Here is an 18,885-nt window from a genome sequence, read left to right as displayed (position 1 = left end):
AACAGCTTAAAGAACAAAAATGCTTAAATTACAACTTATACATAACCCTATTGTGGAATACTATAATCAGTATTCCACAATCTTGATATCATTTTTAACACTCTCCTTTGTACTCAATCCAATACTGTATATCAAATCACAACAGAGACCAGACCTGCACACAATAGTCAAAATGAGGTCTTATCAAGGCCTTGTAAGGAGGCAAAATAATATCCTTATCTTTACATGTGGACGTTCGTTTCAGCATTGCAATTATTTTTTGAGCTGTATTTGCAATCTTTGCCACATGACCCCCCAGAACTTCAACTTCTTATCTATTAACACCCCAAGATCCATAGCCTCATCAATTTCTTCTAGCCTAATCCCACCAATATAATACGACATTGGATATCTGATCACGCCGAAGTGAATGACTTTACATTTACTAACATTGAACTGACACCCATTTTCCCATGCCCACAATTACAGCCTATTCAAATCATTCTGCAGGTACTGCATATCAGCAGCTTATCTGATTACCCTACCTATCTTTGCATCATCAGCAAATAGCTGTATATTGCTTGTCAAATCCTTCCCAATATCATCAATGTATAGATTGAATAACAGTAGACCAAGCACTGATTCTTGTGGTACACTACTGGTTACATTAAATCTTGCAGACGCACATCCCCCGCATACCACATTTTGATATCTGTCAGTCAGCCATCCTCTTTCCATGCTTTAATATCCATGCTAATATTCTATAACCCAAACCCATTTTTTCCAATTTATGCAGTTGTCTGTCTGCCATACTGTATTCTGTCAAAAGCCTTAATAAAATCCAAAAGTATCTGGTGTATCCATTCCCCTTTTCTAGTTCAAAGAAAAGGGGAATGTGAATTCTATTGTTTAGAATGTGAGCAAGTTGCTAAAACATGACATTCTTTTAGTAAACCCATGATGTTCATTGCAAAGTAAAGATTCACTGTCAACCAATTTCTGAATGCGAGCCCTAATCAGTTTTTCCAAAATCTTCACCACCACTCCTGAGATACTAATTGGTCGATAGTTGGATACATCGGTCTTTGCACCACTCTTGTACAATGGAAATACCATACATTTCTTCTATTCCTGTGAATCTTACCTGTTCTGAGACTCATATTAAACATCCTGGTCAAAGGAATGGCCATTTCAGCTGAACACTCTCTTAGCACACGTGCTGATATCCCATCAGTCCCTATTGCTGAATTCTTATTCAATTTATGTAACATCTCTATTTACCTCGGCCTCACACACCTTTGTTTCTTCATCTAGTGAAGAGGTAACAGTGAACTCAATGTTGCGTACACCAGGTCGATAGCTTTTAACAAAATGGACACTCTCATTAACTGAACAACCTCTTCTGCATCTGTAACCCTCACGCCAAACTAAATCGTCCTAATCGGAACAATTCCAATAGACTACCTCCTCCTTATTATTAGAGAAACTTTGCTTAATATCCATCGATGTTTAGTGGAAAACATGCTCATACTTATGAGCACAAAAAAATACTGAGAAATATAACCCCCCCCCGACATATCAACCTTATTAATTTTTACCATACACTCTGGCTATTTTACTAGGGTAAGTAAGACCTATAAGTACATTAAAGGCATAGCTGTTTTCAGGGAACATTTTGGAAATGCAACCCTAAAACTTTGCCCACATGGCTATGCTGCAATGATGACGTTTTCTTTGGACACCACCCGAGGTTTCATCAAATGGAAAATAACTACTTGTCTTTTCCTTGATACTCTAATCCACGGATACCCAATAGATCCGTATCCTTTTCAGTCTACAGAAAGCTTATCCACATTAGAATGTTCATCCATCATCTGTCACACCACCAATCATCCCAGTAGTATGACGTTATCAAAACCTTAGCAAATAGAGCTGGAACCATCTGATCGGAGACTACATTACTTCTCCACAGACTTCGGTCACATTCTAGACAATTTTTTAGCCCTCCCCCACAAAGTCAGAGCTTTTCGCTCATCCTCTAAGTCCAACCCCACTCCCCAAAATCCAGAGCATAAAATCCATTGCTATAGCCTAACATCCGGGCACTTCAGAAAAAATTGCATGTATTTTTAAAAAAGTATAATATATAGACCTTCAGGCCATACCAAAAAATAATTATCCTTATCCAATCATGAGAAGACCTTCACAATTACCTAGAGCAAGGTTTCCCAAAGTTTTTTTTTCCGTGGCCCGGTTATTTTAATACTTAATCTTCGTGACCCACTAAAATTCTTATGGCCAATAGGTAAAATAAAATGGATTTGAATGTTTATAGAATTTTCATTTATTATTATTATAATAAAGAAGCATTTACTCTTACAAAAATATAAAGAAATTAAGCTAAAGCTACTTTACCGCGAACAAAGACACTGAAATGGCGACGCGGACGGAGCTCATTTTTCGTCTCTATTAATTAAGTTATTTATTCATTAGTCCCGATTAAACGCTATTTACTTATATTTTAGAGTTTCGTGAAAAAAAGAAAACCCAAAAACGAAATACCTAGATTTTCGAGAGTTTTTTAGGCGACCCTGCATTTAGCTTTCGTGACCCGGTGCCGGGTCGTGACCCACCATTTGGGAAACGCTGACCTAGAGTATCCTTGCTCTTGCTATCTTACTTCGTACAAACTCGAAAAACAGCTAATATCGGTCTAGAAAAAACCCAGTTATGCCCATACTGCCCTGCATTCCAGCCTTTCCGATCCAGTGGAGGAAGAAAAGGAAGGAGGTGGGGAGAAAGCAAATATAAATTAGACAGACTATTTCTGTAATCTTCCACAGCACTAAAACATTCTCCGAACCAAAAGAAATTCTGCTGCATCGCCTTATCAAAACATTTACTTACTTAATCCTCTTCACTCCACCTGGGAGCATAGGTCTTCCACCACCATTTTCCACGGGACTGTTTTTTGCTTCTGCTTTTATTTGGTTCCAGTTTTTATTAATATTTGTTATTTCTTTCAGTATTGTTCTTTCCATTTTTTCTCTTGGCCTTCATTGTCTTCTTTCACACTGGGTTCCAATCTAGAGTCTGTTTTACTATTATTTTATCTTCTTTCCTCAACACATGCCCCAACCATCTCCATTTCGTTTCACGTATCTGTTGCAACATGGGTTTCTGGTTTGTTCTCTGCCATAGTTCTTCGTTTGATATTTGTTTTGGCCAATATATTCCCAAATTGTTTATTTTGAACCTGAACATTGTTAACTATCTTTTTGTTTAACATCCACGTTTCTGATCCATACATTAGTATTGCCTTTACATTTGAGTTAAATATTCTCATTTTAATGAAATAGAGCCAAAAGGCTTCACTTTGGCGATGTAAAAATTATTTAAATTAAGAGGATATTTAATCCCACATTATTTCAAAGCCGAATAAGAAAACTCTAAGATAGAAATCAATCTTAGAGATCTTAGAAATCAATCTTTTATAGTTTGCTATATTCGGCATGAAACTCTTTGATTGATTACTATCTTATTCGGCTTTGAAATAATGTGGGATTAAATATCCCCTTAATTTAAATAATTCTCATTTTAGTTTTTATAGGCAAATTCTGCCATTTGTTTTTCCAAATATTTCTAAGTTGGTTGAAAGTTGAATAAGCGAGCTGTTTCCTTCTATTTATATCTTCAGTAGTTCCTCCTTTTACTGATACTATTGAACCAAGGTATATAAATTGTTCTACTTCTTTAAGCGGTATTTCTTCTATTGTTATTTGTTTATTTTGCTTTGCATTTATTTTCATCAACATTTTTTTATTTTTATTTATCCTAAGACCAACTTTTTTGGCTGTTTCTACAAGTGTTGTTGGTTTTTGTTCTATTTGTTGATGCTTCTGTGAAAGTAAGCAAATATCATCTGCAAAATCTAGATCGTGGAGTTGGTTTCGAAGTAACCATTGTAATCCTGTATTTCCATGAGATACTTTTCTCATCACCCAGTCTATGACAATTAAAAACATACTAGGGGGAGAGTATGCAACCTTGCCTTACCCCTGTCTTTGTTTTAAATGGTTCTGAGAGGGTATTTCCATGTATTACTTTGATTTCAAAATCTTCATACATTTTTTTTAATTATTCTTATTATTTTTCTGGGAGTCCATAATTTCTAAGTAATTTCCATAGGGAAGATGTGTTTATACTGTCAAAAGCTTGTTCAAAATCGATAAAATTTAAATGCAAGCTTGCCTGCCATTCCAATGATTGTTCTGTAATAATTCGTAAATTAGCAATGTGGTCGGTGCATGATCTATTGGTTCTAAATCCTGCCTGTTCTGGTCTTAGTTGTTTTTCTATTTCTATTTTGATTCTTTCTAGTATTATCCTTGCTAGTATTTTACTTATAACACTCAGTAATGTTATACCTCTCCAATTTTTGCATTCAGATAGGTTCCCTTTTTTGGGTAATTTAACCAGTATTCCATTCCTTGAGTCACTCTTCTTTCTGTCATATCTCATTTAGTAAGGGATATAATATCTCTGCTATAAGTTTTGGATTTGCTTTTAGTATATCGCCTGGTATGTTTTCTGTTCCCGGTGCTTTACCTCTTTTGATCTGAGTTATTGCTTTTGTAATTTCTATTTTTGTTATTTCGTTCAAATTTATATCTAATATTGCATTTTGTTCATTTAATTCTAGGTCACCATCAGTCATTTCTTGAAATTTCTCTGAGAAGAATTCCACCCATCTATTTATCTGTTCTTTTTCATTTAATAATAGTTTTCCTTCTTTATTGTATATAGGAACTATCCATTTGTTTCTTTTTTCCAGTTAATTTCCTTGTAATATCATACAACTTTCTAGTATCATTTTTATATGCAGCATCTTTCGCGTCTTGTGCTAGATTCTCTATGTATTTTCTGTTATCGTTTCTTGCACTTCTTTTTATTTCTTTGTTAATTGCTTTATATCTTTCTGCTTGTTCTTGTTCAACATTTTCACCAATCAGTAACAGTTTCTCTTTTATTCTATATCTCTCCTCTGTTTTTAATTTGGTGTTTTCTGATATCCATTCCTTGTCTGTATTAGTTCGAAATCCCAATATCTTTTCTGATGTGCTTATTAGTATGTCTTTAATCTTAGTCCATTTTCCCTCTATGTTATCTCTTTCTTTTTTTTTCGAGTTTATTCCATTTATCCAGTAGAGTTATAAATTTATTTATAATCTCTTTGTTTTAGAGTTTTTCAATTCTAAACCTCTTCCTGTTATGCTAGGTTTGTTTATTTTAAATATTTTTAGTTTCATGGTAGCTGTTAGGAGAAAGTGATCTGAATATGCCTCGGCTCCAATTTTGTTATAAGTACATGGTCTCTTTGGTTCTTTGTCTTTCTATCTGGTGCTATCTATGTCCACTTGTGTATTTTTTTAAGTTGGAAGAGACTCTCTATTACAAGCTGATTGAACATACAAAGTCTATAAGTAACTCTCCATTTTCATTTATTTCTCCTTCTGCATACCTTCCCATAACAATTTCTTTATTAGTATTATCATTTCCAACCTTAGCTGTTTTTTCTATACTTCTCTGTAGCATGTTATAAAAATTATCCTTTTCTTCCTGGATCGCATCATTTGTTGGTGCATATATAGCAATTTATTGTGATGTTATGCTTGCCGGCTTTAAATCTAGCGCTTAGTATTCTTTCGGATATTGGGTTCCACTCCTTTAGTGCACCATGAGCTTTCTTTGTCATCATTCGTGCAACTCCTTTTGTGTGGTCATTTCGTATTTTGGTTCCCAGAGTAGATTAAGTAGTGACCAGAGTTTAATTTGATTTTTCCAGTTCCTATCCATCCCGTTTCGCTTAATCCCATTATTTCTAGTCTGTATTTTTCTAGAACTCTCGAGACTTGGTATGTCTTTCCAGTTTCGAACATGGTTCTAACATTCCAACATCCCAGTCTAAGCTTGTTTTTTGGTAAGGTGTCTGTCACTTTCTTCCGCACCTCTGTTTCTCCAGAAGAGCTTTCACGGAGGTGTCTCATGTTCGTAGCAGTTCGTGTTCTATTTTCTTCATCCGGTATCACATTTTGGAAGGTTTCAGTTTGCATAGCAAAGATTTTTTTCTGAGACTGGATTGCTAGCCCTGCGCTCAACTCTCCCCATTTATCCGGGCTTGGAACTGGCATGTCAAGTTTTCACTAAGCATCGCTGGGTTATCAAATAATTTAAGAGGCCATCATTTCGAGACCTTTTAATAAGATTCTACACCGCACCCATAGATGGCGCTGTTTAGGACTGTAGGAGCCACTTTTCATCATTATTATTATTAGACGTGTGTTTTCTGCACTAAACATCGTGATTTTTATTGATGTTAATATACATAAAAGCTCCAGAAATCCACTTGCTACAGGTGAGTTATCAGAAGGTGGTGAGTGAATTATTATTGTTATTATTATTGCGTGACACCTCCAGGGAGTCCAAGGACTCATCGTGGGAGGGCACACTACTATACTCCGCTAAATACATCTCATCCGCTCCACTACGACTACTACCATCAATGCCATCTATCACCCATCATCACCAACAACAGTATTTTCTGTCTGTAAATTGCATGTGTTCTGAAGGCCGATTTGTCTGTACGTGGGATGAAAAACCCGAGTTTCCGAGAGAAAAAATCACCATATGAGTCGGCTAGCTCACCTTCACTGAAAAAATCCCGTATAAGGATTCCCCTGTTCACGACGAGGATCGATCCCAGGTCTTTTCCAATCGAAGGACGCAATCTTCTCCTATTCTTCCAATTGCGCTATGGCGTTATTTTCCGCCTCCTTCTAAACGCATTCAAAATATATTCTTCTTTGCGCATAACTTGCACTTTTTTGTTTTTTCATTTTAAAACATCATCTCGTTCACCTCGATCAAGATAATTGATCACGGGGGTTGACAACGAATATATTAAATTCCGGATCTGAAATCCTTAAACACTACAGTGTTCCCTTTTAAATAATCATAAAAACACTTGTAATTTCAGTTGCCGGTTTCTCTAAAAGTTATAACGTAAACCAATCATCTTCACTTTCTCCCGTCTTTTTATTTCTTTTAAGGTTCAGAACTTTGTTTTTCTTTCTGTATGAAAGACTTAATTTTTTCGTAGTAATTAAAAGGTCAATATTCTTTCTGTATGAAAGACTTCATAAATATCCGCTTTTGAGTTCCAAAAATTGCCTCACGGCAATATTATCGTGTTCTTTTCTACGCATGCTCTTTATCACACTTCCGGGTTTTGTTTCTCTTCAAGCGAGAAAAGGAGCCGATTACGTGTTGTTTAGTTTTATTTGAAAATTAATCTCGCACACTTCAAGTGGTGTGCGAGAAAACGGAAGATTTTCATATCATGAATACATTTAAATTAAATTAGTTATAACTTCCAATATTTTTTAATAAAATCAACGCAGTCATTGTTCAATATTAACCTTACACGTATATTAGAGTACGCACGATAATGTAATAGATATATATTTTTTAAAGAAATAGTTGTACTTTTCTCACAATATACTTTCATTAAAAAACTAAACCGTAACAAATTAAAATTGGCAACAGTATTTAATTAGCTTTTGCCAATTTTAATTTGTTTATAGTTACGGGTTTAGTTTTTTAATGAAAGTATATTGTGAGAAAAGTACAAATTAGTGTAGGTGCACAATCTTAGTGCAATTAAATACATGAAAATTTCACATAACGAAAATGCTTTTAATATTGTTATTTAAAAATACAAGTATCTTGCAAAGACTGGATCACGTGACTGAGTACATTGTGAAAAGTGGGTCTGGCTCCACATAGTGCTACTATTTTCTTGAGTTTTACGAGTATTATTTATCTTTCCAATTATTCTTTATGGATAGTTTATGTAAATCCACCCTTCATTATGAACATTAAACGAAATAAAACACAAACTGAGTTGTGGCGTACATTTTAAACCTACATTGAAGGAAAGAATATTTCCATATAATTATGTGTAATGTATAGTGAGAATTAGTGAGGGAAAAAAATCAATTTATATAGTTTTATTGAAGAAAGGCGATGCAAGAGAGTGCGAAAATTACAGAACTATAGAACTGATTTCTTATACAAGTAAAGTGTTACTTAAGATCATTCAGAAAGGACTGGAATCATTCATGAAGAGAGAAGCCAGACAAACAGGCAGAATTTCGAAACGGCAGAGGAACAAGAGATCAGATTGAAAATGTGAGATGGATAATAGAAAGAGTACAGAAATATCAAAAGAATGTCTACATTTTTGTTTCCTTGACTATAGTAAGGTTTTTGACTCTATAGATCATGTGAAACTGTGGAATGTGTTAAGAACAACGCGAGTACCGGAGCATTTCATTATCCTTCTGAGGAATCTTTATTATGAACAAGAAGCTACTGTCCGAACAGATCTTAGAGAAACTGAGTATTTCACAATAGGTAAACGGATGTGTATGGCTTTAAACTTAACCTCAAAGACAAAAGTTAGGGCAACATGCTAACTTAATGATTTTGAAATAGATGGGGAGAAAATGGAAATAGTTAACAATTTTGTGCTCCTAGGATCCCGAATTGATAAAGATGAGTACTGTACTGAAGAAGTTAGAAGATTATTAATCGGAAGGGAAGTAATGACAATTTAAGAAAGATCTTGAAAGATTTTACCTCGCAACAAAAATGAAAATCGTGAAAGCAATGGTATTCTCTGTGGTGCTGTATGGATGTGAAAATTGGACCCTGAGAAAGAGTAAAAGAAGGAAGATAGATGTATTTGAATTACGGGTTTGGAGACGCTTACTAAGAATACCATGGACTGCAAAGCAAACCAATAAATCAGTGATAGCCAGAATAAAGCCAGATTTCTCCCACAAAGCTATGATCATCAAGCAAAAATTGTCAATTATGCGAGCAAATGACAGTCTGGAGAAGATGATGATGCTTGCTAAAGTTGATGGAAGCAGGAGAAGAGGAAGACCAAAAATTAGATGGGTGGATGGAGTTAAATAAGCAACTGGAATGCCCCTGGAAATTCTGAAAGATATGGCCAGAGACAGATCTGAGTGGAGAGCGTATGTTCATAGAATCACCAGAAGTCGGAAACGACTCGATGGAACATAACAAACATAGTGAGAATTAAAGAATGCATTGCTTTGTGTTGCCAACATAACATTTTTTAAAAAATTTTTTAATCACTTATAACAATATTTATATAAAGTAGATGGACGAGCAAAATTGTTTTGTGGCTAGTAGATTTAAGTTATATATATTGTAGCATTTGTATATTTATGAATGTAGATTTATGCTGTTGTACACAATCCGTATTTATTATTGTTTTTCCTTTGAGGCAGAGGTATGCACTATGTTGTAAATTTTGAATCTTTAGAATTTTTGAATTTATTTATTTGGTAGTATTAATTTATTTTTAAATGGAATATTATTAATCTTTATTATTTAAAGTAATTTTTATTTAATTTTATTTGCTTATGAAACTTAGGAATTCGGTTATTCATTTGAATTACTTTAAATATCGTTCAGTAAATAAATTATCGATTAGGTAATTTTGTAATCGATTAGGTAAGTATTTTACACTTAAAAGGGTAAAAAATCAGGCTTTGTTGTTCTTTTCAGTTAGTAGATTCCTTATACTGGTGGACCTATAGCTTATACTAAATGCTTATTTACAGGACTTGTACTAATTTCCTCTTTTCTATGTAATGTCTTATTCTGCGGTTGGCCGTCAAGCAATATGGCTCCATTTTGTGAAATATTCATTGTATGGATATTCCATTTTGTGAAATATCGATAGCAAAGTCAATCCTATGTAAAATAGTATAAGAATTTTTATATAATAATTTGCCTTTATTTATTAATATACGTTAACAGTGAACATTTTAAGTGGGGGTGCTGCATATAGAAAATAAGAAAAAAGAATTCATTTTTTCCTAATCAGTAACCAATTTATTAATAAGTAAATTTACATATTACAAAAATTGCTTTATTAAAAATATTTCATCCTCACCACGAACACACACACGCCAATAATAAAAGTTTCGTACACAGAAATAACGCGCACAAGCATACAATGACGAGTGTCACTGTAGCGATACTGCTCAACGAGCAATGTCGGTTTCGACATTGCGTTTGATCGCAGTGCATTTGTTTCGTGTAACGATAATTGAGAAATATAATTCTTTTCATATTTTCAACAGTGACACTCGTCATAATTCAGCCTTGTATGTATAATAAATAAATAATTATGTTATTTTAACAAAATAAAATAAGATTTACAAAAAAGAGTTCACCACGAACACGCATCAATAATAAACGTTTCCTATCTCACAGAAATAACTCGCGCAAGCATACAATTTATCTGTAGCGTCACTGCTCAACGAGCACTATCCGTTTCACTTGTTACGTGCGGTGACAAGTGCAAACGATTATCGGCGAGTCTAGCCGGAACTGACCGAACGTGATAATTCCGACACTGCTATGATCTCAGTGCATTTGTTTCGTAATCTAAAGCGTTAATCGAACAATTCCAATTATTAACTATTCAATCAATGTCGAAACTTAAGCTATGATTAACATGTTGTATTGCATTTATATAATGTTGTAAGCATTGCTATTATTTATAAACACAAACAAAACTTAGTTTTTTCGTTTTTTTCCTTGGGGATACAGCAGTGTCGCAGTGCTTATGTACAAGCCATCGCTGTACGTTAACCACTTCTACAAGACTGGTCTTCACTGTTCAACTTATTTGACTGAAGTCATTACGAATACGAAAGAAATTGTTCACATCATCGTTTATTTGACAACAGCTTTTAATTTATAATTTTGATAATAGTGTCCATTACTGTTCATTTAGTGAGCTAGGAAGATATATTGCAAATATTGAGTACTATATTCATGGAAGACTTACAAAATTGAGAAACATTTTAAATCGCCAACATGTAAACATTTTAAGTCAGCTATAGATAAAGCGGACATGAAAGTTATTTCGGAAGAAGAAGAAGGGATCCAGCATTTCAAAGAACAATAGACTGATAAAATAGCCTTATAAATAAGGGATATAATGGCGCATTATGTACAGTATGAATTCTGTGCATAAAGCTTTGCAAAAAAAAAAAAATAAATAAATAAAATAAAATAAATAAATAGAAAAACTTTTGATTAACATAGACTTGTATTCCCCCCCCCCCCAATAGAAAAGAAGAGAACTATTTCGACTTTTTAAATCAATGCTAACAGAAGAGAACAATCCCAAAAATTGGGAAATAGCAATGCGAAGATAGGGATATATGTACAAATTGCAGAATAATTAGTTTACTTAATGAAGTATATATGCTAAAATAATTTCAATAAGTACAGAATATTACAAACTATACCTCTGGAAGAACAGTCAGGATTTAGAAAGGGAAAAAGATACTATGTTTATATTAAAACAAGTTATATATAAAAATGTGTCATTCAAAAGATAATTCTCTCTATTTTTATTGATTTCGCAAAAAGCATTTGTTAACGCCAGAAGAGAAACTACTAAATAATGCAGTGATGAGGTATTCCTCATCATCTGATTTAATTAATATGAAATATTTGCGAACAATTCAAGAATATATTATAAATAAAAATAAGGGAAACCTTCACGGAGACAAATATACAATTGTTTTATACATAAATTAATTGATATTTTCAAATTCTTATCCCCTAAAATTCAGGGACCCGTACTTCGGCCTTTGCTTGTTCCTGTTCGTTGTACTTTCTTGCTCACTTTTTCCTTCGTAAGATGTAATTTTAAAATGAAACACTAGCCCACCAGAAATATTTTCGGGATTAAATTAAACCAGAATTTTCAAAAATCAAACGCAATTCTAAAACAATGATTTGAAACGAGAAGGAATATCGAGTGAAAAAAAAAATTTTTTTTTTACAAATTTCGTGCTTCCCACTTTTAAAATCAAAGAGTATGATAGTGTTGGTCCGCCTGTGCGAATATTTTCTTAAAATTATCTCAATCAACTGTTATATAGGAAGGCGAAGTAATGACATTGCAGTGCATTATCGAGTCTTGCAAGTCTGCCTACGTTCATCTTTTTAGATATTACATTCATTCTCCAGTTATGGTTCCGAATCCATACCTGGGGTGATGCACTTGGCCGTAAGGAATTCTTCAGGCATTTGGCAAATGCATATACTGCTGTCCGATTGGAAAATGGTATAAGGTGTTGGTAGCTATGGCTGATGTTTAGTTTATGTGCAACTGCTTCACAGAAATCCAGACATTTTTTTACATAGTATCCTACGACTAACTTGAATCCTTGTAGTCTCTTTGAACTTCTAGTCCATTGTTTCACAGCGGGATCACTGATGTTTCTTTTGGTCCATTTATCTAGTTTCCTTGATACAGCTTCCTTTATGTTTGTTTTACTGAGGCGTCGCGCTGATGTGTTCATTAGTTAATGCCAGTTACTTAGAGTTAATTTAACCGATGGCCAGATCAATCGACAAACAACGCGGCACTATTTCATTGTTCATAATGTGTTATGAATAGGCTGGTGCATTAGTATACGATAAGCGTTATGTGATGACGTCTGAGAATTGTTTTCCCGTACTGGCTTGTTAGCAAGACCATAACCTTGTTGTTGCTGTCACGTCAAGTGTCATCTCCATCCAAGAGGTTAGCTATTACGTACCTTCATCTATTTCTGTCTTGGGCTGCTCTCTGCATAGATCAGGCCATCAAGTCCTGAGATTTAGAAGTCTTCCTGTCAGTGCCGTACACTTACACTTTTCCCAAGGCGCTACAGAACTCCGGGATCCCATCCCTCATTCTTTAGGCCCTTAAATTGCACTAATTGTTCGGAGATCCCAGCTAGAGCCTCGTGCGCTTGTCCATAAGTAGGGCTCTGCTTCCTGTCTTTCGCTTGCCTTCAATTTTTCCCTCTAATTAACCTTTTTGAAGATTTTCAATATCTCACAATATGACCCATATATGATCCCCCCCCCTTTATATTCTTTATAATGTTATCTGCATAACGAAGATTATATTTATTCCTCATATTTTTACTCTCTCCAGTTCTTCCATACTCTCAAAAATTTCTTCACTGTAGAGATTGACCAGATAAGGAGAAAGCACACATTTCTGCAGAACATCGTTTTGCGTTTGGAACATTTCTGATAGTTCCTTCGATTTTTATGTTTATAGTTTGGTTCCAATATATGTAGGATAAGTCTTAAGTCATTTCAGGTCTATTCCTTTTGAATAGACAAGAATGACATAAGCTACATTCCCGAACTGAGATCCAATTCTTGAAATTGGACCTCATTTTAGTATATAACATTGAAGTCCTATATAACTTTCCTATATAACATTGAAGTCTTTTGCAGCCTGATTACCACACAAATGTGTGCGCTCGCCTTGCATATTGATACTAGGCTCATAAAAGTCAAAACAAATTTTTCAACATTTAGGTATAACAGAAAATATTTCCCAGTCAGTATAATATAGTGCACACTTTCTTACATTACTTAGATTTATTACAATATAACGGTTACACTATAACATCCCTTGACTCATTCACAAATATATTTCAATTTAATTCACTTAAATCTTCTTAAATCTTATAAAGATTTATTTGGGTTGATAGAAATAATTAGAAAATATTGAAGGACGCAATTTACAGACGAACAGACACTTAAAATATAAGTAGCAGCACGTTAAACGAAACGTTTGGCAAAAGATGAAACGCATTCGGGGAAAAAAGTTTTTATACTTGGATATGAAATGTTTTTGATGGTTTGAGAGCAGAAATATCCAAGAGAAGCATCATTTACAATGATATTTTTGATTTTCAAATATTTATAAATTATGAGATGATTGACGATGAAATAAGTATATTGAGAGAATAATAAAATAGAAGGTATCGAAATTATTTTCCCCAAATTTTTCCCCATAGCTTTAAAATGACTATTCAGTAGATCCGTAGGTAGATAGTACCACCAGACCAAATCTAATGCATCTCTTTACGCGATTCCAGATCAACTAGCGAATAATCCTGCTGACATCATTCGTAGGTTTGCTTAAAAGCAGTTTATATAGTGAGAGAACCGCCGAGGCCACGATTTGCATAGGAATTAGAAAATTTCATCTATGTGTGTATGGCTTAGAAAAGAATTCATTACTGTTTATTTCAGTGTCCTCATTTCACCTTAACATCTTTCTATTTAGTTGACTTTTCACAAGTATGAAGTTAAGTAAATAGAAATAAATTACATGCGAGCCTTCCAAGGCATTTTACAAATAGGCGTGTTTTTCGTCCTTGACGTCTAGTTCGATCGTCAAGCTATCGCACAGCACATTTTTTTTTTTTCCAACAGAAACTCAACTTTCATCTTTACAATTATTGTTCCTCTATCTCTCTTTTTTCACTTACATATTTTTTGACAAAGATGGAAATTGGGTATCCTTTCGCTACGATATTCCAACTAAACAATTGTCTTAATTCGGATGTCCTCTTTTGATCTTATTAAATTATTTATCAGATGTTGCTTGTTACTCAACCAGCTTAAATTGGATTTGCTTAAACCCCAAAATTCCCAATGGTGAATTCATCATTCCTGGAAATATTAATGCTCACAATCCCAGATGACTACTTTCCAACCGCTGAGTCAGCAGGTAGGTGCAGAGATATTTGCTATCACCTGCACCTGTCTTGCACCTGCTCACACATTTACCAGAATAAAAGATAATCCTAAGACTCTTCAGACATTCTTGATCCCTTCTTCACAAATGATCCTTCTATGTATGCTATGAATTTCTTTGTCTTCTAGGCATTACTGATCGGCCGAGTGTCTTTGTTCATCCATTAGAGCAACAATCGTACAGCCACTATCCATGTGTAAAAATGTCTTTCGGGGTACTGTATATTAGAAATATGGTATTAATTTTATTAATATCAATTCAATCTTAGAATGGCAAATGTAAAATAAATTAAACAAGTTTTTGAATAAAAATTGAATATCTGCCACTTTCTTTTTTCTTCACAAATAAAATTTGCTTTGTCTTAAAATGGTAAAACCAAACATCTGCTTATATCACGAAATGATTATATACGCTCAGAACACTCCCAGCCTATTCATCATAGATTTGCAATATACTCGTACATTCTTAAATCTTTGTGTGTGTGTGTGTGTGTGTGTGTGTGTGTGTGTGTGTGTTGGGACAGGGGATTGAAGTTTCATTGGAAGTAGCTGCTCAACTCGCAAGACAAAAGCTAATTAAAAAAATGCGTTAGGTTCTTTGTTGTCATAGTAGGGGAGAGTTACATTATCAGGATATCGCAACGTTTTCTCGTTGAAGAAATCTGGGCTTGAATCCCCTTTAGGACTTCAGGAACTTTGTAAGGTCTTTTCAGATGAAGGCGAGTCGGTCATTTCATATAGAAGAGGATTTTTCTTCCAAGCCTGTGATTTTTCACCTAGCATAACAGGCGAACCGACTTGAGAAAAAATGCAATTAACAAAATATAGCATGATGTAGTGGTCTTCAGCTGCTTCAGCGTACCCTAACTCAATCCCCCACCCCATCCCCTGTTTTCAGTTCAATAGACCTTGCAATAATTTTGTCCGGCAGTTAATGAAGAAAGGACCTAAACAGAGGGATAAGATAGCTTTTCTACATTAATTCAGAGATACATCTTCCAACTTCACAGTTGTCAAAGGAGAACGTGCTAAAAATCATTGAAAATGAATTTATTTGGGACAAATGTCTAATTGCTGATATTTAAGTATTTCAGTATGAGAATTTGAGAGTCAATAATAGAAAAAATTAGAAAACAACAACTGAGATGGTTTGACCACACTATACGCATGGACTCAGACAGACTTCCTGACGTCCTAATCAATACTTTTCCAACTGAAAAAAGAAGACCCGGAAGACTAAGAATTACCTGGCTGAAATTAATAAAGGACATCTCGGGATGCAGAACATATAAGGAACTTTTTCGAACAGCAAGGAATAGAGAAGACTGGAAGATCCTGCTCAAGGGAAGACTCAACCCGTCTTAGACGAAAGAGAAGATATTTAAGTAACAAACAATATACAGATTTGTTATTTTATTTTTCTTTTTGCAGATAGAGAGTGGGGGGGGGGGGTAAAGGAATGGGGTATGATGCCCATATTTTCCTGCACTCTACCATTGACTACAACAGATCAATATTAAAGATCACTATTCATGACATAAAAAGGTGATCTTATCACCATGTGCTTCTAGCCATATGCTTTTGTGAATGCATGTCATGTTAAAATGATAAAATGCGCAAAAATAAACCATTTTGGATTATTATTGTATGCACATTCCTTCAAATTTCCCATAAAAAAATACTCCGATTAACAACTTGTTCATAGATGCTCCGTAAGGAATATTCTGCTGGCAGAAGTATCAGCTATTTATTACAGATAACTTTTTGTGGTTTGTAACACCAAACCACAAAAAATAAATTTGAGCTGGATACTTCAATAAATATATGCAATTCAAACGCATCGTATTTGTGATTTTTATATACGTTTATAAACAGTACTTGAAAACTGAAGTCCTGAGTTTGAATTATCTATGCCTTATATTCTTAAGTCCAGTTATTTTATTAAAAATACTGTAACTTTAAATGTGTTGAAACTTATTTTCTAGATCAATGAATTGAAAGCAAAAGATCGTGTTATTACACGCCTACAGAAAGAGTTATATGCAATCAAATCTGGCGAGTTGATCCCGGGTCAATGTTTTAATCACTGGAAGTGCTTCGCAACCAAGGGAAAATTATCCAAGTTTGGTAATGCACATCATGAGAGAAGCCAGTGTCATGTCAACTATGCAGACAATTCTCTCATCGAAGTTGTAAGTTTATTTTGGCTTAAAATGTTAAAATAAGATCGAATAAAATTTTATAGCATTGAGTGTATCAGGTGTACTTTTAGTGTGGAATATATATGTTAAATACGATCTCTATGAGGACAGTATAAATTTTGAATGAAGTCATGAGAAAACGCTTTTAATTGTCCTTTGCGATGTGAGCTTGATGCTGAAGGTTATCTTCTCATAATCTCTCTGGTAAATTTCGAAACTTTCTTGTTTGATTCTTATTTCTATCCTCGACTATAAAATATGGATGAATATATATTCTTTGTTTTAATATCTCACTAGTGCCAAATTGAAGTTTTTGGCTCTACATTTCACGAAATATGGGAGATTAGATTTCGAATTTTGGAGTGCGAAATATGGATTCATATTATTGTATTGGCGGAACTATGTCCCAAGAGATGGATGAGATTTGGAATGTGCGGAGTGTTGAAGTTCAGTGGGCATATTGTGAATGCATTAATACTAATAGTTGAACACATTCACAAATATATATATATATGGATGTAGTTACACTACTGTACAAGATATTGATCCCCACACTGACTACATGTGCAAATTTGGTAATTTTTTTCTAAATGTCAATCCCACACAAAAGGTAAGGTTACATACCTATAGTACATTAGTGCCGTGGGTGGAATCGAGGTTAAATAATTCAGAAGGTTCTAGAGACTAAAGTCAACCTTTTCATACCTTTTTAATAAGCAGAAGAGTAGCAATCAGGCTATGAAATTCATATACGACCTAATGACAGACCAACACACACACACACACACACAGAGGATATATCTACTTGACAAAACCGGCTGGCTAGTTCAGAAGTGTATATGGAAATGTCTCCGGAGGAGGATTCTGGCTTATGAATCTTTCCACATCCGCTGTGCTGTAGTGTGGTGGATATTGCGACTATTTGACTTTATCATGACATCTTGGATTCAATCGTCATCTGATTTTATCGTTCCTGTACACATCATTGTATACGTAATGTAATATTTCGTTATTGTTACTTATTTTCCTACCCTTTTAAATTAAGAAACATTTAAAGATATTTTTTTTTTAATAAACGATGGATGTGCATATTAGTGTAGATAATTAATCAGTGATTTATGTATACTGGAGATTGAAGTGGTAAATAAGCGAGACACATTTTGGAAATTGTTGCGAAGACGTTTGAGAGATTGTGACTGGAAATGCAAAAAAAGCATTAAATAAAAATATTCATAACTAAAATCGGTTTAAATATTTAAACATTTTTTGTACACTGCTAATCTAGTATTTTAGCTTATTTCATATTCTCTACACCACTCCAGCTTTGCTGATTCTGTTTCCAGATTTAATTTCGCTGAAAAGTGTGACTAGATCAGTGTTTCTCAAATGGTGTCGTGAAAGAGCCAGAGGTGTGTTGCCAAATTTTGATAGTAAAAAATATTTTCGTCCAAATTACAGCACGCTTTTACCTATATTTTTATTATAATAATATAAATAGCCAGCCTAATATTTATACACTATGTTACCAAAAGTGTCCGGACAGCAACTGTTTATATTTTCCATCGCTACAGCATTGCTGTCAATATGAGGGCAGATCTTCTTTCGCTGATCCTAAACTGCTGCTGGAATTCGTTTCCATTCCTCTTGTAGTATGGTGAACAGTTGACGAGTGTTGGACGAGTAGGTCTGGCACGCAATCTTCGCTCCAGCTCATCCCAAAGATGTTCAGTAGGGTTTTGAGGTCTGAGCTTTGGGCTGACCAGTTTAGTTCTTCCACCTCCATGTTTTCAAAGTACGGAGATGGGCCCTTGATTTATGAGCTGGTGCGCTATCGTGCTGATACAGGAAACTACTTATTCCAAACTGTTGTCACAGTAAGGCAAGAACGGGGTTGTCCAAAATGTAATGGTAGGCATCAGCATTTAAAGATCCAGACACAGAAACCAACGGGCCCAGTTGGTTTCTGTGT

General features: G+C 34.5%; 1 protein-coding gene across 2 annotated transcripts in view; it reads left to right on the top strand.

The window, feature by feature from the left end:
• The window catches only part of LOC150106497 (uncharacterized), a 553,742-nt gene that overhangs the window by 163,388 nt on the left and 371,469 nt on the right, over positions 1-18,885 (top strand). For both annotated transcript variants that reach the window (XM_090393159.1, XM_090393158.1), the window contains exon 3: positions 16,701-16,907. In XM_090393159.1, coding sequence (XP_090249285.1) covers positions 16,701-16,907 — 207 coding nt within the window. The remainder of the gene's footprint in view (positions 1-16,700; positions 16,908-18,885) is intronic.

Source organism: Typopeltis vanoorti, chromosome 5 (assembly GCF_054136105.1).
Source record: "Typopeltis vanoorti isolate ZY-2024b chromosome 5, IOZ_Tvanoo_1.0, whole genome shotgun sequence".
Lineage (NCBI taxonomy): Eukaryota > Metazoa > Arthropoda > Arachnida > Uropygi > Thelyphonidae > Typopeltis > Typopeltis vanoorti.
This window is presented reverse-complemented; position numbering and strand designations above follow the sequence as displayed.